At 36.3% G+C, this 24,192-nt stretch overlaps 1 protein-coding gene across 3 annotated transcripts in view; it reads right to left on the reverse strand.

Moving 5' to 3' along the window:
* The window catches only part of TNIP3 (TNFAIP3 interacting protein 3), a 33,027-nt gene extending 10,862 nt beyond the window's left edge, over window positions 1–22,165 (reverse strand). Inside the window, exons 1-9 of one of the 3 annotated variants that reach the window (XM_054554421.2) lie at window positions 21,796–22,137; window positions 18,869–18,949; window positions 16,426–16,491; window positions 14,834–14,983; window positions 12,297–12,425; window positions 7,854–7,970; window positions 4,806–4,931; window positions 3,656–3,705; window positions 490–508 (exon numbers count right to left, since the gene is read on the reverse strand). In XM_054554421.2, the coding sequence (XP_054410396.1) occupies window positions 505–508; window positions 3,656–3,705; window positions 4,806–4,931; window positions 7,854–7,970; window positions 12,297–12,425; window positions 14,834–14,983; window positions 16,426–16,491; window positions 18,869–18,949; window positions 21,796–21,861 (789 nt within the window). In that variant the 5' untranslated portion in view covers window positions 21,862–22,137 and the 3' untranslated portion in view covers window positions 490–504. Of the gene's footprint in view, window positions 1–457; window positions 509–3,655; window positions 3,706–4,805; window positions 4,932–7,853; window positions 7,971–12,296; window positions 12,426–14,833; window positions 14,984–16,425; window positions 16,492–18,868; window positions 18,950–21,795 lie in introns of those variants that run through there. The other 2 variants (XM_009240288.4, XM_054554420.2) reach the window with 2 other exon arrangements.
* Window positions 22,166–24,192: the final 2,027 nt, after the last annotated feature.

Below are 24,192 nucleotides of genomic sequence, written 5' to 3' on the forward strand. Positions count from 1 at the left end.
TAGGAATTAAGACAAATAATATTCATTATTTAAGGCTATTAGAGAACCCATGGGATAAAATGCTTCAGTGCTCAAGAAGGCATGTTATTTTTTCAAAAGAGGCAGTGTTTGATTTAGTTTTCTGTTAATTGTGTGAGCAACTGCATGAAATACCAATGAAATCTATTTCCAGGTGATTGTGGGTCTAAGGAGCACTAAGGCTTGTGCTGGTATCATGCTTGTGCTGGTAACATGTGCTGGTAACATGCTCTATAAAGCATATGCTTTCTATGAGTGTTAGGGTTCAAAGGCCTTGGTGGTGCCTAAGCACTGTCTATCCATTGATGGTGTAGTCAGTAATGAAAAGCATGGGTTGTTGTAGGCCACCTGTAGCAGAGCTTGAATATGTCTTTAATTGGGACAATGAGAAATGCTGTACATGGGAATAAATGTATGCGTGAAAATTAGATCACCATACCTGTTTTAATTGCTTTTCTAGTTTTTCTTTCTCCATCTGACAAGCTTTTATCTAAAGACAAAACAAAGGCATTTGTTAATCAAGACAAGTTCAAATCATTAATTCCCAAGCCACTCTTGACCTACTCAAGTGTCAGGCATTGACAGTAGTAATACCAACAAAAACAGCCGCAGGTTGGTTTCTGCAGACACGCATTGATTCTTAAAATTTCCAGTTGAAGTTTGAAAAATGTGATAGTTTTAAATTGCTATTCCAGTTTTTTGAGGCCATTACAATTCTGTTTTAGGTAGATCTGTTTACATACAGATATAGAAACAATTTCCATTGCTTACTGAATGACACTGGAATTGTCAAACTGACATTCAAAGGCTGCCACAATAAATTTTAGAAGTTATATATACACTTAATCCATGTCAGAAACTTATCTAAATTTTTTACATGCAATAACTCACTGAATCCTCCCAATCCCTCTAGGTGATACTTAATATTATCTCAATTTTATAGATGAGAACACTAAGACATAAGATTCTGAGTAACTTGTTCAAAGTCACACTGCTATATTCCATGGCTTCTCACTACTTAAGGCCCAGCCTCATCTAGATGAATCACCTACCCTGGGTTCCCTTAACTTAAGACACACTTAGAGAAAGCTGGCTTTTTCTTGACTGTTCATTCACATCATTGTCATTCCTACACTCCATGTCCCACATTCCCATAAGGGATGGTCAAATAGCCCCTTCTGAATGATACCTTTCCAAGTCCCACTCATCAGAATTATTCTGTCCTCTTATGTAGTGTTGTACATTTATTGTGTGATTTTTTAGACCAATGTGTACTATTTACAGGCAATTCTTGCTGCTTGTGGTGGTCATATTCCATTAAGTCACTACGGATACTGAATTAGTGAATATTGAACCACTGCTCCTAGGAGAAATGTTGGGTTAAGTTTCTGCTAGCCTCTTGTCACAACATTTGTGTCAACGGATCAATACATAACTTTGTTTCATGTGTGTTTCTGATTAAAGACAACTTATTTAATATGTATTGTTGATTAACTCTGAAGTCATGGTCAAGAGTACTATAACATGCCTTAATGAAGCTTCTCTAACACACATTTTCTCTATAAGGCACATCACATTCTTCATGCTTAGGAATACTAGAGAGCATGTCAGCATATATGTGAGGGCCATTCTAAACCATGAAATCACCAACAAAAAGCACAAAAATGTAGCAAACATGGCACTAAATAGACCACAAAAAGAACACTAGGAATGTGTATATGTCAGGAAACAACTTTGCCGCTCTGCTCATATGTAAGGATGTATCACAAAGCACTACAAGTATTGATTTGGGGATGACAAATGCATTTTAGTGAGTAGGGAAATTCACGTATGCAGAATTTGTGATGATGAGGATAGACTGCACACATCTCTTTTACTATATTGTGAGTTATTTACTAGCAAGAACCAGTTTTTGTTTTCTCACAGCATATAGCAGAATGCCTTGCAAAAAGAAAGCATCAAAATTAGATTACAAGGAACTGAAAGTAGCATGCTAATTATAAACTAAATGAAACTATTAAACATGCCCCCTCTTCTAATAGACTAAAATAATTTATAAAATACCTCTGAGCCATGACTTGACTTGAGCTGAATGTTTTCTAAAGGGTTTTTTGTTTTTTTCTTTTCTTTTTGAAACAGAATCCCACTCTGTTGCCCAGGCTGGAATGCAGTGGCCCAATCTCGGCTCACTGCAACCTCTGCCTCCTGGGTTCAAGTGATTCTCCTGCCTCAGCCTCCTAAATAGCTGTGATTACAGGCGCGTGCCACCATGCCCAGCTAATTTTTGTGTTTTTAATAGAGACGGGGTTTCGCCATGTTGGCCAGGCTGGTCTCAAACTCCTGATCTCAGGTGATCTGCCCGCCTTGGCCTCCCAAAGTGCTGGGATTACAGGCATGAGCCACCGCACCTGGTCTGTTTTTGCTTTTTTCACTTAACATTGAGAACAACTTAGTGAAGTCACAAGGTAGGTTTCATTATCTATATTTTACAGGCAGGTATACTAAAAGAGGTTAGGTAACTTATTTTTTAGAGAGAGATTTTAGAGTAATAAGAAACATTTTAGAGATCATCTAGTTCAACTTTGTCATTGTACAGATGAAGAAAAGGAAGCATAGAAAAGTTAAATAACTTGCTCAAGGTTACCACCAATGGAATATTAAAGCAGGCAGGAACACCAAGTCTTTTTCCCCTAAATTCTCCTATTTCTGAGTACCCTAAGCACCTTTCACTTTACCACATTACTTATTTTCACTGGCTTAACGCATCCTCAGTGATAGAATGAATACATTCTGGTAAGAAAGCAACTCAGAATGCCAGAATGATTTGACCTAAATATTCCTCTAAAAGTCCACTTGGACAACAAATAATATGTTATTCAACTAAGGTAAAGTCAGTTCTTTTTAAAATATCATAGCATTTAATCTGCTGTTAATACATTTAACATAGATCATCAAACCATCTATTACATCTCTGTGAATTCTATCATTCTCTTACTGAGTAAATGAGACTTAAAAAAAATGATTGGGCTTTCATTATTTTAAATAAAAAATTTCATAGCTTTAAGCTATCACTTTAGATATCATTAAGATTGTCCTTTAGGTTCTAGGCACAATTATACCATACTGCATTTAGAAAATACATTTATTTTGTTGATATCAATCAACTTTACAGGTGACACAGTTAAGGACTTGTGGATTATAGTATATAACGTTAAGTAGATAGATATACGTTCCTGACCAGACTAAAAGTTCTGTAATGGCAAGGACATTGCCAGTCTATCACCATTCTTAATATAGTAGAATAAAGAAAATTATTTAATTATATATAATTATATATTGATATATAATTTATCATATAAAAATAAATAATTTATTTAAAATTGTTTTAAAATTAAAGTTGTTTTACTGGCAGCAAATTTTAAAATTGCTTTAAAAAACAAATTATTTTTTGTTCTAAAACTGTTTTACTGGCAGCAAGTAAAACAGTTTGTGCAGAGACAACTTAAAAGAAATTAGGGTAGCTGGGCCTGTAAGAAACAAATTAAAAGAATAAAAATACAAAAAATTAGCTGGGCGTGGTGATGCATTCCTGTAATCCCAGCTACTTGGGAGACTGAGGCAGGAGAATAGCTTGAACCTGGGAGGTGGAGGTTGCGGTGAGCCGAGATCATGCCATTGCACTCCAGCCTGGGCAACAAGAGCAAAACACATTCTCATTAAAAAAATTTAAAAAAAAGAGAGAATATATAATATATACTCTTTTTTTACCAAAAGTAATCAGAACACTGTCTTACCTATTATTGTGTGAATTATTTTTTAGGTTGCTTGAATTACTTTCATAAAATTATTTGATTTTTTCCTACTATTTTATTTTTTTCTAATTTCTTACAGAGAAAATGGTTCTGCAAAACAATTTTTCCATGTAAAATTAGGAATTTCAAGTTAATCTTAAAAAAATCAGAGATAAAATTAAAATTAATTCACAATCCACTTTGTATTTGGAAGAAAATGATGACTAACTGTTTTAAATTTTTTTATGACTAAGAATCTTGAAGCTAAGAGCTGCCACAGCATTCCCATAACAATTTTCTATTTATTTAAAAGTATTGCAATATTTTACAAATAAAAATGGTGCAGTTTGTTTTATTTTTTAGGCAAAATTATATTAGCTACATTTTCCTTCATTAACATCACTATTTACCCATTGTGGCAACTTCCTGAGTCTACTTTAATATATTCAATTACACTTAATTTTAGTATGCTTACATTTAATATATTCTATTTTAATAAACTGGTGACCATTATCTGGCTTCCTTGAAAGTACTCCAGTTACATTACATCTGGGAACCACTGAACAAAATCCTCAGTCTCACATATAAATGGCATTTAGAAATATGTATGTTTTTGGCAGACAGGAGCATTCCAACATAGCCCTTCAAAGAAAATGACAAGAATTTTAAAAACAACTTCACTTTATTTGAGTACTAGGTAGTTCAACTCTCATTCTACCAAGATAAATATTATGAGAAAAAGATCAAAAGGACTGTATTTTATAAAAAAAAACTTTGGAATCCAATTTCTTGGGCAATTCCTTAATACACTTAAGTTAAAAGAAATTTCCAGTCATTTTCATCTCTTTACAAGATTGTTTAAGAATGACTTCATCCCAGGTGCTGACCTTTCAAAAAAATTCAATGTCAATTAACAGAAATCCAAAAGTCTTGAATTTTTTTAAATGAAAAAAAATACATACATGCTGGCAAAGATTATTTTGTTTTGACTTGTACCTGAGAATTCAGCCTGTTCAACTGGGATTGAGAAGTTTCATTAATTTGCTGTAGCTCCTCTTTCTCTTGATTAAGTCTCTCTCGATCCGATCGTTCCTTTTTGAAGTCTTCTTCATATATTTGCACCTAAGAAATATTAACTTGCTGTTACTGTTAGCTTCCTTTTCACTCAAGCCATTTAAATGACTTTATTTTAAATGACTGCTGCCTACTCCATTATTGTAAAGAACCCTCCCAACTAGTGTTCAGTGTCACTGTTTTGGAGCAAGTCATCCATCCCTAACACAAGGGCTTTTATGTATGAATACTGCTTGAACTTCTAAAAGACAGTTTACTGACAATAGCTGTTAAGTGATGCCACTAAATACTGACATGCCCAAGTTTCCAGACATAAATTATAAGTTGAATGCAAAAGAGAAATGAAACCCTTACATATGTGGAAAAGCAAAGCATGATTGTTAAAAGGTATTCACAAATTTTCCCTTTATAAGTTATTTTGGATGTATATCATAAATAATAGTAATGTTTGAGTGGAACACCTCTTGAGAGGCACTCCAAATATTTGAGAAAAGTGACTAAAAACAAAAACAGGTTTAATTATTGTTACTGTTTTTAACTGACTTACTGTTGACTGAGGGCTAGGAGACTGGTATATAAAGCTATGAAAACAAATGAAAGTTAGGGAATGAAGTAAAAACATTCCTCTAAGACTCTGATTTAAATTACTACTTATATTGGAACCTAGTAGCTAGATTTTTATCTATTAAAACTAATGCACATTACACTTTCATCACTAACAGCCCAACAAATTTTAACTAAAGGTTTATCAATTTTATTGTTCTAAGTCGACAGCAATAGAACAAAATATGCAAGGGAAGAAATTAAAAATTTTGTATAGATCTACATGCAGATACACATATTACATTTTTAAGGCTTTATTCACCAGAAGCACTGACGGGAAACTACATCCAGCCACACTGATATTTTGATGATTTTTTTGGTTGAGAACTGACATTCATTTCCAGAGACAGTTAAACTAATGCTCTGTAAACAATTACCAGAGGCATTTTAAATGGGAGGAGCCCATCTGATTAGAATTAAACACTGGCGACATCATCACTTTAGTCAGGTAGGGGCCAAGATTCCAACTCAGTTTCTTTGTGCATTTAAACCCTTTAGTGTTTCATGTGGCACCTGGTGATGTAATGATTGTGGGTGCCTGATTAGAAACGTGCACAGTTAAAATATTTATGGAGAAAGTCAGCAGTAGAGGCACTGCAAAACTACGGAGATGGATTTTGGTCATGGATTATGAAGAAAGAATACCTGTCACTGTAACAAATATGAACCAAACCATTATTATAAACTTTATGTGTAAAAGTGACTCTTGCATGTGGTGTACCTTATATGCGAGTTCCGAAGATGTCAAGTGTTTGAACATAAGCAGTACTTTTGGTTTTTGAAGAAATCCTGGCTAGCGCCAACAATACTTTAGGGGTTGAGAGTTTGACAGAGCTTTAAGACTGTGCATATTACCCTTATTCTCTTCATCGGTTTATTTTTCAGCTATGTATTTTACCCTGAACGTAATGAAGCAGATTATTCAAATAAAATTGACAGAAGAGAAAATCCAACTTCACCATCAAATGCTATAAAATTTTTAGATCTATTCACAGGCTACTTCATATGAAGCAATAACAATAAAGTAAATAGCAACAATAATGACACAATTGCCCAATTTTTCCATGTATTGCAACAAAAATCTTTGTAATTAGTACTTGCTCAGGGCAAAAGCAGTCAGTAAATCATACCCAGGGACATCAGAAAAATAATGCTTTCCAGCCCTTTGTTCTATGACACCCTGTCTCCCATTGCTAATATGTTACTGACAATGTGTGCCTCAGGGACTGAGGTTCCTTTATGGATCCTACATTTATCATTATTGCCATGAACCATTCCAGATTTTTCTCTACATTAATTTAACCTCTCACATAAAAAGAGACATGATATGCATGGTGGGCCCCTCAGCTAAGTGAATTTCAGCAGATTGATTAAATTTAGACACAAGTAGTTTAACCAGTGCAGTATCTCCACAGCCCTATGCTGCCAATAGATACATGCAGAAGTTGTAGAGAGTGCATCCTTACTCTTGCTGTCCACTTGGCAATAGTGTGTGAGGTTAGGTGAGTGGAGAGGAGAATGCTCTTGCGCATCAATGAATTGCTAAGTGGTGCCATCCATACACGGGACTAGCTGAGCAGACCTGGTTTCAGTGATTATAATAAGTACAAAGTATTTTCTTTAAAACTGCTCTTATTGTGCGAAGGCCTAGAGGCTAGCAACTACAGAATCACCACTCAGCTGCTACCATCTTCTGAAAAGGTCCAGAGTTGGGATTGATAGTGTTCTTAAAATAAACCATGTGGCTGGGTGCTGTGGCTCACGCCTGTAATCCCAACACTTTGGAAGGCCGAGGCAGGTGGATCACGAGGTCAGGAGTTTGAGACCAGCCTGGACAACATGGTGAAACCCCATCTCTACTAAAAATACAAAAAATTAGCTGGGCATGGTAGCGCACGCCTGTAATCCCAGCTAGTCGGGAGGCGGAGGCAGGAGAATCGCTTGAACCCGGGAGGCGGAAGTTGCAGTGAGCCGAGGTCGCAGCACTGCACTGCAGCATCGGTGACAATGGGAGACTCCGTCTCAAAAACAAAAACAAAAACAAAAACCATGTCTACGTGAAACTCTGTAGCCCCAGTGCTAATAGAACCTCACCCAAACGTTAATTGGCATGCCCCTCTTTTAATTGTGTGTTGTTGGGTAAGCATTTAATCCGTCTGAAACTCAGCTCCCTATGTTCTAAATGGTAGGACTGAACTAGCTGATCTATATTCTTTCTATCAAGCTTGAAAATTAGATAATTCTACTTAAAATAAATGCAAAAACCTTTGACATATTTCTAGCAGCAAGACATCTAAAAATGCCCAAAGAAGCATGAACAATAGGCAGTATGCTCTCCACAGGATCATGCCACTTCCAGCTTCTCACCTGCTGCTTCAGAACTTCCATTTCTGTTCTCATCTCCTCATGGCAGAATTCCACTCGAGACTTCCTCAAACAGTCCTCGGAAAATGAACACTTGATATTCAAGGCGTCCTGAAGAGCCTATGTAATAAGATAAGTACACTGTTGATCTAAGATTTACCACATGGAATGAATTCTTTTATAATTGTTACAATCATCTCAAATGCACCCACAAATATGCATTTCATGTTTAATGCTGCTTCCATAACTGAGTAACTTTCTTCTTTCTGATTTTCTCATATATGTATTTTTTTTTCCAGGATCTCTGTCTTTTCTCCATGATGATGCTTATGTTAGTCAATCCTCATTATTATTTAGGCTTTGATGTTGGACCCTCCTCCTCCACCTAGCCAACTAAGAAAACAAAATCTATATCTATAGACTTTTTCCAGATTCTCTGCTTCAGTCAAATGTATACCCTTTCAATGATGCTTAGCCATTAGGGAAAATCAGAGGCAGCAAATATGCCCATCCCTTGGTACTGACTCCCAGAGATTATGAGTCAGTAGGCTGGAGGATATGGTTTGAGAATTTGCATTTCTCAGAAGCTGGTGCTGCTGGTCCCAGGTGATGTTTTGAGTAATATTCTACTATATAACTATGGCATGCCTCCAACAAGAGAGAGGGACATCCACAGAAATGAAAGCCCATGCAGATTCATTATCTGATAGCTCTGTTGCGCTGCTCTTCTGCCCTGGCCTAGCCACAGTCCTGTTTATTTTCTGTTAAAACATTCATTAACTCACTACTGAGTGGAGAGAGTGCCCTGCTTTCTTGACATCCAGTATAAGTTGATGCTTTTAGCATGGCATGAGGAGAGGAAAGAAAGAAGTAATACCTTTATTCACCAGAACGATTATCATCCTTAATCATTAGCTCATGATGGGCATATCATTACATTATGTTTGGTAACATCATATGAAAGACATTGCCTCTATTTTGAAGACCTTTGGTTCATGATAAGTTCAATAAAAATGACTTCCAAATATTGTGACAGAACACTTCTCATCCTGGTGTGGCCTCAGAGACCACAAAATGACCACTCGCTCATTATCAAATGAGTCCTCTGTACAGATAGAAAAGGTTCATTTTCAGAGATCTAAGAATAATTTGCTTCTGTGTTTCTTTAGTAACTTCAACAGTGTCTATTTGGTGATATTAGTGGTAACTTACTCCACTGCATTACTATGTAATATGGTCATAAAGGTAGGAAAAGAAAAGCAAATGTGTGGTTTTGAGTATGTGAATAGACTGGGAATTTCCTAATAGAATGTCTTAGAATATACAAATACTGTCTAGCCTGATATGAATATCATTTTCTTCAGGAAGTTGTAAGAGAAAAAAAGAGCTTTTTTCATCCTTCAGAGAGAATTTAAAGAAACAACAAAAGTAGTTTAATAATTTATGTTTTGTGAGGATTTGTGTTAAGCTCTAGGAAGTGTCAGAATAGTTCAATTTTTTTTTCAATTGGTGAATAGTAGTAAAGAGAATCTAGGGTGGGGTGGGCCAAATGGATTATGGCAATGGAATATGCTGGTTCCTTATCCTACACCTGGGAATAGACTACTTTTGTAGATCTTGTTATTTGAATTTTCTGATCTACTTTTCGTGCTATTCAGGATCCTAGAAATTTTGTAAATGAGTCATAAATGAAAGATGAGTCTAATAGATATTTATTCCATTTTGGGCTTTCCCAACTTCCTTGAACAAACACCTATAACCTATTCTAGAATATTTACGATTAGTACGGATATCCCAAACAGATCTACTGAGATGTTAGACAAATCAATTTTGCCCACAGATGGCACGAGCTGAGTAGCCTTAGGTAATTGTTTTCACTTTGGTTAAACATCTGGCTTCAGGAGCCTGATAAAAACAAACTCCTAGGTATTTTCTTCAAAGCAAATAAATTGAATAGAGTACACATAATTGTGTGAACTTCTAAAAACAGTATGTTAATTACTAAGCTGACATATTACAAATTTTTTCTGAGTGAATGGGTCAGCAGGCATTCAGCTTGTACATAGAGGGTAGGCCCTAGATTCCATGCTGTGATGGATGGTGTGCAAAATCAGCTGCCAAAATCAACATTTTGAGTAACTTTTGTTTATCACATTGGTAAAATGTGATAAGGAAAAGAAAAATATTCATTGTAAAATAGAAGAACAATAATATCTTACATTAGGTACCAATACCCATCTTAAATAAGACAAAAATCTACTGTCATAACTCATCACTTTCTATCTATACTTTTAAGGGACAGCTTAAAATATAGATGTGGGATGAAATCTTTTCTGGCTTTAAGCATCCTTTTATTTTTTGCTCACTACCCATAAGTAATGTATTATGCCTGTTGAAGCATGAATTCTGGGTCCAGAATTGTCTACCAAACATATTATGTACTAGCTAATTAAATTCATCCATTCACTCATTCAATAAATATTTAAGAACTTACTCTGAGCAAGGTCCTGTTCTAGGTATTCAAGATAAAGCAGTGAACAAAACAGAAAAAATTCAGAACCACATTATGACATTGCCTGAGTCCCTCCCTCCCTAAAAATACATGTTAAAATGATATTTTACAAATGCGTTGCTATAAAGATGGATACATAATATATGAAAATGTGTTTTCAACCCCAAAGTTTATTTTTTCTTCTAATTTTAAGAGAAATTAAACGTAAACATACTTATGGGTCCCTAACAGTACTATAGGCCTGGCCACTGTGCCTCGGGTGCCTAATGGAGGAGTTGGCACGAAAATCCTACCTTCACGGAACTAACAACCAAGATTAGTAGCTAGAAAACAAATAAAGTCAAAAAAGTTAGACATTATATATATATTAGACAGTAATAAATTCCAAGGAAAAGTTAAACCAGGAAACACCAGTAGTATAGTATATAATTTTAATTAGGATAGCCAGAAAAGTCATCTTTGAGAGGTGACATTTGTATAAAGATCTGATTTTACTCAAATTATTTTTCTCATTGAGATTTTATAATTATAAAATCATAAAATTTTAAAATGTAAAATTTTGTATAGAATTATTAAATTATATAATCACTGGAATGATGAAAAAGTATATTTTTCTAACTTAAAACAATTTTCTGTGAACTACAAATATGGATACATAAACATGAAGAGTGCACGTGGACATGAGCAAAAATACAGCATTCTTGGCTGTTCTAATATCTACAAGGTTTATATCTTTGTGTCTACATTTAGGGAAATTAACTAGACAATGTAAGAAAACTTGTAATATGGTATCAAAAATGGGAGGATTTTAAATATAGTCTCAATTATTTATAGTTCCTGTAATGCATTTGTGCAACATTTTCTGGAAGAGAAAAAGAGGGAAAAGATAGATTTTGCCCTGCATTTGTATGTCTGAGCATGGTTTTTCTGTCTTAGAGGATAAAGTATATTGTTTATGAAGTTTATCCTCACTTTCCCATTTTCTCCTGAAGAATAACTTGTCCCACAAACAGATCTACTACAGGATCACATTTGCAAAGCATCCTATCAACTATGCAGGCACATACTTAATACTTTGAGGACCTTTAAATGACATCTCTGAACACTAGTTAACTACAACAATGGGCATGTGGTCCAAAATACAGGGATTGAGCACCTGTTTCAAGTCCAATCACCTACTCTTGTTTCAGAAGACAATTTCTGTTGCTTTTATCATGAAATATCTAGTTGAGAGAGGCATATCTCAACTCAACCATGTGCTAGAGCATTCCTATGTTCCACATATGGGTTGGCTCTTGGAAAAGTCAATAGTATAGGATTATTTTTCCTGAACTAGTTAGCGACCCATTCCTCCAAAATATGAATGAACTAGTCCATAAAACACACACACACACACACACACACACACCTGCATGCACACACACACACCTTTCCTCGCTCTGACTTTAAAGTAGGTTTAAAGCAGGTTTTAGGCTTGCACTTGAGAGAGCTATCATCTCAGCCTTGGATTCGGCATTTAGCATGCTTCCTTAGAGTGTGTTTCACACCCAACTCCATAGTGATCATTTTAAAGAGCAGTTTGTTTCCTGAGGAAGCTTTTGCGGTTGACCAAGAGATACGTTATTGTTTGCAAACACCCACTTGCTTTATGTGGTTCTTCAAACTAAGAAACGTTCTTACTGTCTCTATAATTCCTCCTCATTTCTCTTTTTCATGATGAATCTTTGTAGGGACAAAAATTCCCTAAAGCCTGCTTAGCCAAGTATGGCTGAAAGCTGCAGCTAGGAGTGATTTATAAAATCACAGATAATTTCTTGTGCAAGCCTCCAAGGGTGGGACCCACACTGCAGCCTAGATTTTGTTGTGACTCTCAGTAAGAATGTTTTATGCAGGGACTTCTCATTTTAATCTCCCATGCTTGACCTGACTGATACCTTATTGAGGCGTTTTATTTCACATTCGTAGTGTTCCTTTTCCTTGTTCACAAGAGTATTTTTTTCCTTTAAAAGTTTATTTTCTTCCTTCAATTCATGTAATTCTTCATTTAGGTGGTCCTTTTCCTTCTGAAGTTAAGACCAAGAAAAGAAAAGAAAAATCAGTACAAGTCAAATGAGATGATATTGTAGGAATTCTGATATATCAGCCATGGCAGGCAGATTGAGGGGTCACCCTTCTGAAATACAATAAAAACAGGACCTGCAAGACTTTAAACTTAATGTTCCATTTGAGCAATATTCTTTGGATGCACACTAGAACTAGGATTGAAGGAACCTTTCTTTTATCAGAATTTACTGAAGTATCTTAGAAATTTTGTGACCCCAGGAAAAAAAATCAAAATTCCCAATTTTCTTTTTTTTTTTTTTAAAGACGAATTCTCACACTGTCGCCCGGGCTGGAGTGCAATGGTATGATCTCAGCTCACTGCAACCTCTGCCTCCCAGGTTCAAGCAATTCTCCTGCCTCAGCCTCCCTAATAGCTGGGATTACAGGTGCCTGCCACCACGCCCGGCTAATTTTTTATATTTTTTAGTAGAAATGGGGTTTCACTATGTTGGCCAGGCTGGTCTCAAACTCCTGACCTCGTGATCTGCCCATCTCAGCCTCCCAAAGTGCTGGATTCCCAATTCTTACTTTCAATCGTCAGATAAATGGGTCTGCAGGATAAGCAAGTCCCTATATACTGTTACTAGGTGATGGATAAGTGATTAAGAAAAATAGCTGAAAGTCTTAAAAAGAAAAAACTCTCATTGTAAAAAAAAATGCTAAATATCTCAAAGCTCTTTCCTGCATCATTCTGTATTAGAAAGAGGGAAAACAGAATAATCTTTAGGCCAATAAGACCCTTCATTACAGATCATTATTTAGATCACTCTATTGTTGTGATTATTATTTTTAAAAGGTAGAAATCAACTAGTCCAACTGCCACCACTCCTCCAATTTTAGATGACAATCTAAAATTGTCATCCAGAAGTGCAGTGTTTTAAACAACTGAAGGTTAGCTGCTTAAACATCAACAGGCTCTGGATTCAGACAATATCTCCTACCTCTTAATTTTGTATAATAGATAGCAAACATTTTGTGAAGTAAATTGGATTCTTAATGAGATTGAGATTTTAACCCAGTAAAATAAATATTGCAGAAAATAGGTCACTTGACATGCAAAAATAGCTAATATATGTGTTAAAGTGTGTTATTTGAGTAACTAATATTTCCCAATATGATTATTAAATTTAAGAAATCCACTTTAGGTAATTCATTTTCTCTAAAAGGGAAAATATTTCTATTTGCTTTTATTAAAATAGAATGAACATATACACTTAGAAAATAAGCCAATTATTTTCTAATTTAGCATAATTTAAGAGAAAATTATTCCAATGAGATAATGGTCCCAACTGCATTGAGGGAAAAATTACTCAGATTCCTGGCTAGGGTGTAATTGGAAAAGGAAATGACTGCTACATGGCAGAAAGGGAGTGTTGCTAAATTCTGTTTTCCTGACTCACTGTGACAAAGACATCCTCAGCAAGGTAGGAAAACCTGGACTGGCATTGTCTGCGCTAATTTCAGACATTGCCTTAAGATTTGTACATGTTTTAAAATATTGCCAATGCCTCACAATATCAGTGATAAGATTTCCCCTCAGAGTCTTTACACTTTGTTTTTTCTTACTATACCTAAAATAACGAGGGGTCATTAGAGTTTAAGGTTTCCTCCCATTTTCTACAATATTCATGAAGTCCAATAATTGAAAGTAAAACCAGGAAGAAAAAGTGTTCTTTAGGAAAAGCTGTCATCTCAATTGTCACCATCCAGTTCTCAGCAAGGGGCTGATGGAGCTTTAGAATCTGGAGGTTGGGTTCAAGTCCCTTTTTATCAACGTGGGCAATTCAATTTGTTTACATCTCAGCTTTCTCATCTTTAATATAGCAAAAATAATATTTTGCTCACAGGTGGGCCATCAATGTTAAATGAGATAATGAGGATGAAGGCTTTAAAAAATGTCATAAATTTATGGTTACAGAAGTAAGACCTCATATATAAATCTCTCTGTAAGCTTGAAAAGCTACTGCACAAATACAAGGTATTGCCATATTATTATTATGAACACTACTAATAAAAATAATAAATACGAATAAAAGCAAAAGAAAAAATCATTTTCTCCTAGGCTGAAATGCCCTAGAGAGTTAGCAAATCTATGGATCCGTTTTCTTCTTCCTGGAAGGGCCTGGGGAATGACTGTCTGCCTATTTATGCAAACCAGGAGGAAGCCGGCAGAGAATCTCCTTCCTTCTAGAGAAATGACCCTTGTTCATGGCTCTTGGGGACTTGCGTAACCCATGCACCCTTGCACATCGGTCGTTGCTCAGTAGTGAGTTGATTTTAATAAAACGGTAGGTTTTCTACAGGAAATCCCCCCGCCCCTTTGCTTTTACTTGGATCCTCTGGGCTCGAGGACCCGGGCCCCGCCCACCTCCTCCCGCTGCAGCCGGTCCCGGGTCAGGTCGCGCTGCCTGCCGTCCTCTCTCTGCCTGCCGTCCTCTCTCTGCCTCTGATGCGGATCCTTCTCCCGCGTGCTGAGGAATCTTTCTGCGGCGTCAAGTTTCATCTTCATCTCTGCTACCTGAGGTGGTCGTTCACAAACAGCTGCAGATACCTTCTCTGAAGCTCACAAGCCCCTGAATTTATTCCCAGGCTATGAACTTTGGCAGAAACGCCCCACCCCAGAACGTCCCCTAAGGAGAGGTTCTAGTTCCCACCGTCCCTAACACAGATCGGGATACTCGCGTTTCAAAGGGAGCTTGGCCTTGCACCAAAACAGCCTTCTTTTCTCCAAACCACCCAGCTCTTCCTTCTTTTCTCCAAACCACCCCTACTTCAGAGGGCATAAAAGACTTAGACCACACCCAGGGGATTCTGTAGGTTTGTCATTCTATTCTCAACTCTCCAGGTGAGCCTAGCCTGATCTGGAAAAGGCAATGAGGGGCAGCACGTTAAGTAGAATATGCCTACACCAGAGAAAAACAGACAAGGCCTTTAATTTATCAGTAATTTGCAGCACTTGACCTCCTACTAGGTGCCAAATCACTCTGATGACAGAGTGACAGGTCCTCAGAGTGGCCACAGTCCAGAGGGGGAATCTTAGAGATGGGTGCATCTTCCAAGATGGAGATTATAGCCATCACTAACACTGTCTTCACACACCTGCAAGCCGTTCGAGAAAGCAGCTTAAGCATTCTCTCTGGGATCATCATCTTTAACATTTACAGACTCGGATTGCCCCAGCAGGGATATTGCAAGGCTGCCTGACCATTGCCTGGTGCAGCAGGAACATTATCCTGCACCTTCTAAATTCAATACTTCTGGGTAACAAAATGAGGAAGAAAGGAAAAATGCTGCTATATTATAATACTCATGGTCAAGTTTCTTAATACTGAATTATTTAGGGGAAAGTACTTTCTCTTTTTATCTCTTTTTGAAAATAGAATAATTTTAAATTATAAATTGTCTTTTATGTATTAAAGGAGGTTTTCTTCCAAAAGCCCCTTTCTCACCAGAGCTTCTTGAGAGCAAATATGCTTTAGATGGAAGAGGAGGTTGCTCCATTTTTACTCACATTTTCACTGTTACCACCATTTGTTTCTCTATTTGTGGAAAATAGGTCATGCTATCTAATTAAAGAATTAGGGCTAACCTGGTGTAAACAGTATGGACTTTAAACCATATCTCACCTCACATATAACTTTGTGTCTTTGTGGCTTCTAGTGACAAAAGTAAGGCTGGGATACTCTGTGAGCCATGATAAATGTGCACAAGAACTCTTGAGACATCACTGGGGGCCATTTTTGCACCTTTCTTTAGCTATTGCTCAAGACAACTCACTGACACCGTTCATTAATCTTCAGTGCCATGAGACCAATACTACACTTAGCACCCTCCCCATCATTTTCCAACAGTTGGCTATCCACAAAGCTCTTTGTAGCTAAATGAATGAGACTCTTCACACAATTGGCCCCACCAGGATAATGGCTTTAAAGAAAATACCGAATAGGGAGAGGTATTTACCTTTCTTTCGTATAACTCTTTCATACTTCTAAATTGCTGATCCCATTGCTGGTTAACTTCCAGGAGCTGAAATCATTAAAATTTGGTGAATCAACAAAGAATTTCTGCCCATTTGGAAATTTGGTCAAAAAGAAATTACTTTCTGAGCTTATTAAGGTGTTAGAAGCCATGGATGAAGACAATATTTTTTTCCATCAAGTTCTGATTGGGCTGGGATGATTAAATCGAACACACTCTCACCTTTTTATAACTGGTTCGTATATGAAAAACTACTGGCCGGGTGCGGTGGCTCATGCCTGTAATCCCACCACTCTGGGAGGCCATGGCAGGCGGGATCACTTGAGGTCAAGAGTTCATGACCAGCCTGCCCAACATGGTGACATCCCGTCTGTACTAAAAATACAAAAATTAGCCGGACGTGGTGGCATGCACCTGTAGTCCCAGCTACTCGGGAGGCTGAGGCAGGAGAATTGCTTGAACCCAGGAGGCGGAAGTTGCAGTGAGCCGAGATTGTGCCACTGCACTCCATCCTGGGCGACAGAGTGAGACTCCATCTCATGGAAAGAAAAGAAAAAAAAGAAAAGAAAAGAAAAACCATTAAGTCTCAGGTATATCTTGACAAGTCAGCTGAACAGTTTATGAGTAACTTTTAACTTTTTTTAGTTATTTGGATTTTCAGTTTCTTTGTTTAATCTAACCACAATCTGAAAAAAATTTGTAAGTATTGATGATTGTCTGTAAGATGTCTTAATGCATGAAGATTCTTTTCCCAAACTTTTTAGTATTTTTCTATGTGCTTACACTGATTATAATGAAATATTTTTTAAAGCTCTTTTAAAGCAGAATTTATGCTAACAAAGCCTAGGCTCCATTAACTGATCATGATTTTCTTGCAATAATGTGTTTTAAAAGATTAACACATGATTTATGATAAATATTCAACAAATAGATAATATCACCATTTTGAAAATTTAGGTTTTCAAGAAATTATAGTTTTGTCGTAGGACAATATTTAGATGCATTTTAGGCTACAAATAATTTAAAGATCTTAAGACTATCTGCTAATTAGAAGGCAGAAGAAATGCTATGATATGTGGTTAGTTTTTGTTGGGGAAGTTTGTAGTTTTCTGCATTAAGAGAAATTCCAACACTTATCTATATGGAACAGACACTGAGAAGACAGTCGTAATGACTAAAAAATAGCAAAACTTTCTCCTAATTAAAAAGCAAACTACTGAATCCAGAGTGGCAGTTACTAGGTAACTCTTATGCTGAAAATACATATCATTATTTAGTATGAAACTGTATAATATTATTATATCGAGAGTTACCCTGTTGGCATTTTAGGGATTCCCATGTGTATACTATAGTAACATTACTCTGCCATAGTTCAGTAATTTTCCAGAAGGTCACAATATTCTTCAAGTATCAAAGAAGAGTAGAAGGCACCATACAAGAGAACATGAAAGATGTAGTACACAGAATGAATTAGAAAAGGAATTACAGGCTGGGCACGGTGGCTAACTCCTGTAATTCCAGCACTTTGGGAGGCTGAGGTGGGCAGATCGCTTGAGGATAGGAGTTCGAGACCAGCCTGGCCAAAATGGCGAAACCCCATCTCTACTAAAGATACAAATATTAGCTGGGCATGATCCTGCACGCCTGTAATCCCAGCTACTTGGGAGGCTGAGGCAAAAGAATTACTTGAACTCTGGAGGCAGAGGCTGCAGTGAGCTGAGATCATGCCACTGCACTCCAGCCTGGGTGACAGAGCAACACTGTCTCAAAAAAAAAAAAGAAGGAATTACAAAATTGACAATATACAGAGTGCTAAAATTGTTATACTTTTCACTACTTCCTCTGTCAAGAAGAGTAAAGAGGTTCTAACATTCATTAAGCTCAGAAAAATAAAACTCCAAATAATACCCATTAATTCCCAGGAACATTTCAGAAACAAACTTTATTTATGATAATGCTTTTTAACTCCCATGTGTTTGGATGCCCAGTTCATGAAGTCATAGCACCTAAATCAACTATACTTAAAGACTTTTCAAGTAACTCAAGAAACCTTGAGTTTCAAGGTGTGTCAAGTTGCAAGGCATAAAGGGTCAAGGTCATAAGGCACAAAGGATAAAGGCATAAAGGATAGAGTAACTTGGTCTGTGTGGAGGAAACATCTAAGTTTTGAGAAAATTAGGATTATATTACCAGACTTATGACTTTGTCGTTTTTCATTCATCACTGCACAGACACTGAGACAACAAGTATGCGACATACAGGTGAATAAGAAAAAAGCATTTGCTCTCAAAATAGTGCAGTCCAGTATCTTAAAGATAAATACTGTGACCTGATAACAAAAATAAAAGGCATAAGGATAATACATTATTTTATCCTCAGCATTAACCCATGGCACCTGTGGCTTTAGCGAATATTTCTAAGTTACCTCTTTTCTTTGTTTTTCCAAACACCTTATCTTTTGTTCAAGAGAATTCGTCAAGTTCTTTCTTGTTGATGATTCAGCACACTTAAAAAAAAAAAAAAGAAGAAGAAGAAGATTGAAACAAAGCTGTTTACAAAATAAACAGAAGTACTGTTCCTCACAAATCCCATGCATTTGGCCAACTCTCCTGTTGCAATTTATAAAAATACCTGATTCTAGCAGTAATAATCCTCATACCCTAAGTCCTTCATCATGGCTGGTGGATGAATCAGCTTCATATTATGTTTTAGAATCCTTTATATAAATTAGTTACCAATATAATTCTTTAATAAATTATAAATATATCTATATACTATAATGGGTAAGTCAGAGATAAAAATTTTATGAATTTGGATTTCAATCCTTTTCCGAAAAAATGACAATTCAGAAATCAGTTAAGTTTCATGGACGTATTTTAGGTATTTTTATAGTAAACATTTCAAAAAAGTCATTTTGGTGGCTGTGTCCATGAACATGTATGTGAGTAATATTCTGAAAAGTAGACCCAGTAAAAGTCAGAGGAATGACAAAATCATCAAGAATAAAGACAAAAACATACAGCTATTACTGTGTAATTACTGTGTAATTTTAGCCAGCTCCTTGAATAAAGTCACTAGGTTACTAGTTTAGATTAATAATAAATTACTGGCTTAATGAAAAGTTTACCACCTTTCTTTTCAGTTATTTTTTTTTCAGGAGTGAGAGTATTCATTTAAAGATAACACAAAAGCTGTGGAAGCTGTCTGCCATCTGCCTAAATCAACTAAGAACAATATTTACTTAAATAAAGGACTGGATCCTCTATGATAATCCAATAGTCTTATTACTATCTCATCTCAGAGTCATATAAGTAATACAATGAATTGGGTGATGAGAGTAATTCCTACATCTGTAATCAGTTTCAGGCTTAATAGTTACTGTGGACCACTAAATTGCTTAAAGGTATTCATGAACAATTAAGAAATATTTTCAAAACATGTTGTTGGTCTTTGCCAGAAATGTGTACAGGAAATTGTTCTTTTGCAATCATCATGGGATTTCAAGCACCTTTTTTCATCAGAAATTATTTATAAAACTGAATTTTCTATCTTTTCTCTGTTTGTTTATGTTTCAGCATTTTAGGGTTTGATGGTAAGCATAGATGTTCTCGTTTCCTTAGCTTCTTCCTATTTAGACCTATGTTACAATTAAGACCACATTTAAAAAGAGACAGTCTTCTGTGGGTCAATAAATTCTGAATGATTATATTTGCTCTTGACCTCAAGAAGGTGGTCTGGCTGAGCACCAAGAGTGACACTGAAACCCAAGTGTCAAGTATGCTGGGGCCCGTAATTGGACCTTCTTCTTTTGGGGAAGACTTCCAAGAAACTGGACCCATTCTGGGTTAGAACAGACTAACTATTAAGCATCTTTGATCTGGAAAATGCTGTGAGCCAGCCCTACTTAGTGTATCTTGAGGTCATCAGCAAAGTAGGGGCACAGTAAGACTGGATTTTAGAACAGTGGTTCTCACCACAAGAGCACATCAAAGTCACCGTTAAGCTTGCTAAACATAGAGCATCCTGAACAATGGATCAGAATTTCTAGAAGAGCAGCCAGGGCACCTCTATTTCTAATACATTTCCTAGGTAATCTTGATTCATACTAAAGTTCAATGTATTCCAATTCTAAGGAATAAATTACGTGTCCTCAAAAATGGCTTCTCTCTGTTTGTGATGTAGACAAAAATCTGTGATTGGCAAGCATTTGTATGTCCCTGCCTTTGGGAGCCCAGATGTGGAACAATGAGACAGTGTGCTTTTTGTTTGTTTCCCCATAAACAATTTTCTCTGGAAGAAAATTATAATACATTTTATCCTTAATTTTTCTTTAATATATAAAAATTACTGAAAATCTAGATACCAAATCTGCAAGAGGCCCTATTTGTAACTGCACGAATACTGGTTTTTCAAATTCATAAGTAATATTCAGTTATAAGTGGGGGAGGATAGGAGGGAGGAAAAATAGAGAACATAGTGACTAGGAATGGCATGTAAGTCACAAATGTATCACCAGAGCTTTCTCTGGAGATTAATCAACATTTTGTTATAGTTCATATGTCTCAGGTTTCTATAAAATAAAGTGAAATTAATCAAATACAAAGGTTTGGGGGACCTTTTCATTTGTATTTACTTTGCTTTGCAGTTGCTAATGAAGGCATCTGATTTGCAGTAACTACAAAGATTTTCAGTCATTGCTTCTAGTAAGGGCTGCTTACAGAACAGTTATTCCCTATAAATAATTTCCTATAATTATTCCCTGTAAAGTAGAATTTCTGTTCAAAGCATCTGGGCACTTCTTTCTCTATGATAACATCCTTACCAGTGTATATTCAAGGTCTGATGCTACCAAATTAAAAACTTAAATGAATAGAAGTTTCCATTTAGTTTCCCATTATACCTTGTTTATCTGTAAAAGAAAACTAGAAAATATTTGAATTCATTCATCCAATTAGCAGTAGTCTCTGTTGCTGAACAAAATCTGTGGTATCAATTGTAAATATACAAAAATGTTACTACAGATACTCTATTGTTACAATATGTTCTATTTCTTCCCACACCAATATAGTATTCTTTTAAGATTTTATATAGAACAAAAATCAAGAACAAAATAAGGAACCCACAGAATTGGAAGGCTGAAAGGAATTTAAGCCTAGTGGGTTAAAAGCAATGTACTGGTTACTTAGATATTTTTTTCTATGTTACATAATATTGGTTAAAAATACAGAGCAAATCTTAGCTAAAGAAAGCAAACTAGCCATTTCTGTTCTTACTAATAAGTGCACAATTAACCACTAGAAATGCCATCAATGCTAGATGTGATCAACTCATCTCCTAGAAATATGTTCTTACCTCTTTATGCTCCGTAGAACTTTCTGCAGCAATCATTCTAGATGTGCCCTGTACAAAATGTGCCATGGAAGCTGTTTTTCCTGGAGTCTTGGAAAGCAGAAAGGAAAACGGGGAAAAAGTCTCTTAAGATATATTTTAAGGTGAGAGCAAGTATACAAAATTTAAAAAACACACATCACCATTAATTCATAATAGAAAATAACAGCAATAGGTTTTCATTAAAAATGAACAGACTGTGGACAGGAATTACACAGAATAAAGTTATAAGCACTGCAACTGGGATTTTAACTTTTCTTCTCTTCCAAATAGGGATTTCCCAGGATGTCTCAAATAGGCAGGCTGTGACTAAGACCTGGGGCAGATTAGCCTTGCTATGGTATGTAAATCGTCATTCTTCCTTTACTGGCAGTTTCTCCCACTGGAGGAGGAAGTTCTCCACCACAGAAAGCCTGGGCAATCCAAGTGTTTCCTCAGTAGCCTAACTGTTATAAATTGATTGTATTTCCCAGAGCAATTAGGTAACTGTTGACTTTTTGACAGCTCGGTTTCCCTAAAGGCGAGATTTTCTGGCAATGCCTTCTAAATGTGAGTGTAGCTTGGTAGAACTTAATGAGTCATACATAATTCATAATACATAATAATATAAGTGCCACTAATTCTTATAGAAATAAAAGGGAAAATAATTCATTGTAAAGAAAACGGGCATTGTTTGCAAATCTAATCTTCTATATTGGCAGAAAGGTTAAACTTGCCTCTCAAGTTTAAGACTGTCTTTTCTATAAATCAAGTCCAGATTGTCTCCATGACTCATTTGAAGTGAAATCTTCTCATGGAGAATCATTTTCATTTTAATTAGTTGACTGTTGTCATTTTAGGAGCCTTGAGGTAATGGAAGACTACTGGGTAGTACAGATAAAAGCGTGGAAATGGCAGATACTTGGAGCTACATAAATGGACTGCGATGGAACAGAAGACCTCATTTTGGACTTGGAACAAAAAAAAAAAAAAGAGGCAAGGAATACAAAAAAGGAAAGAATGTGTAACTAAACAGAGAAAAGAATTTATGGTCAATCATTTAACTTCATTAACCTGCCTACAAGATATTCACATATATATAGGATAAAGCCTAAAACTCCTAAAACTCAAAAGGGAGTGATTGAGTGTCCCACATTTGGCCCCCCCATTTCTCCTGAATATCTCCCCCTACTCTCCAACTCTCCCCTGTGCTCCAACCATCCTGACTAACCTCCCTTTCCTGAAATGAGTGAGGTGGTTCTACGCCCCTGAGCTCTGTGCATACTGTTCTTGCCACCTCAGATGTCTCCTCTCTGGGCCCTCCATCCAACCTTGTGACCGGGAAAACCTACAGTCAATGCCTCTCTTTCCTTCTGATCTTCTCTTGACCTCCTCTAATCAGCTAAGAAGAGCACTTCATCATGCATTACGATTACATATTTCCATGTTCCTGTGTTCATCTCTGTGTCCACGCACCCAGGCACTGAGCTGTCTGGCACAGAGCAGGCATTCAACACATTTTGCTACATGAATAAATGAATGAATATCTATATAATGATATACCAAATCGATGAAATTTTTGCTAGTTTGTGTGTGTGTGTGTGTGTGTGTGTGTGTGTGTGTGTATGTGTTTACTTTCTTCTGGTTTCTTGTTATGTTTTGGTCTATGCTTGAGTGAAAGGGAGTGATGCTGCTTTAAGGCAAAATCCAAAAATACAGGTAGGAATCAAATTGTTCATTCAGGGTTCTGAAAGAAAAGTTATAACTCACATAAGATCTGACTTTAGGGTATAGAAGCAGTGATTTCCTGAACTGACACTTTATCAACACTAAAATCTGCTCATCAGAAAAGAAAAAGAAAACTCTATTGTAAAAATATTTTTCTTCTGAAACATACCATGCACATACACACTCCATAGTTTTATATAGTTTAAGGTTCTCTTCAGCTTTGACTTTGTATTTGGTAGTAATAAACTAGGGATGTGGTAACATTGACCTAGAAAAGTGGGTGGGAAGAACATTTTCTTGCCAGGAAATACCATCTTTGGCATTGTGCCACTTGATTCTCCCCTGTAAAATATCCTGATGCACATACATTGTTAGGTGCTATGGCTTCTATTAAATGGAAATTCTATATCTTTGCATCTTTCATTACAATTCCTTTGCCTCTTCTGCTATGCAGATAAACAACAAACAGATTTTCTATTAGCTCAAGAGAGCCATATGGTTATTTATGAATAAGTAGTAACTCTTCTGAAGAACCACAAGTTTGGTTTCAGAAAAATGAGACATTCAATAGGCCATCCCTAAGAATTAATTGGGTCTTTTCTGTTACATATGCTCTGTTCACTTCACCTCCATCCCTCTCACATTGTGCCACAT

The sequence above is a fragment of the Pongo abelii genome, chromosome 3 (genome assembly GCF_028885655.2).
Source record: "Pongo abelii isolate AG06213 chromosome 3, NHGRI_mPonAbe1-v2.0_pri, whole genome shotgun sequence".
In the NCBI taxonomy this organism is placed as follows: domain Eukaryota; kingdom Metazoa; phylum Chordata; class Mammalia; order Primates; family Hominidae; genus Pongo; species Pongo abelii.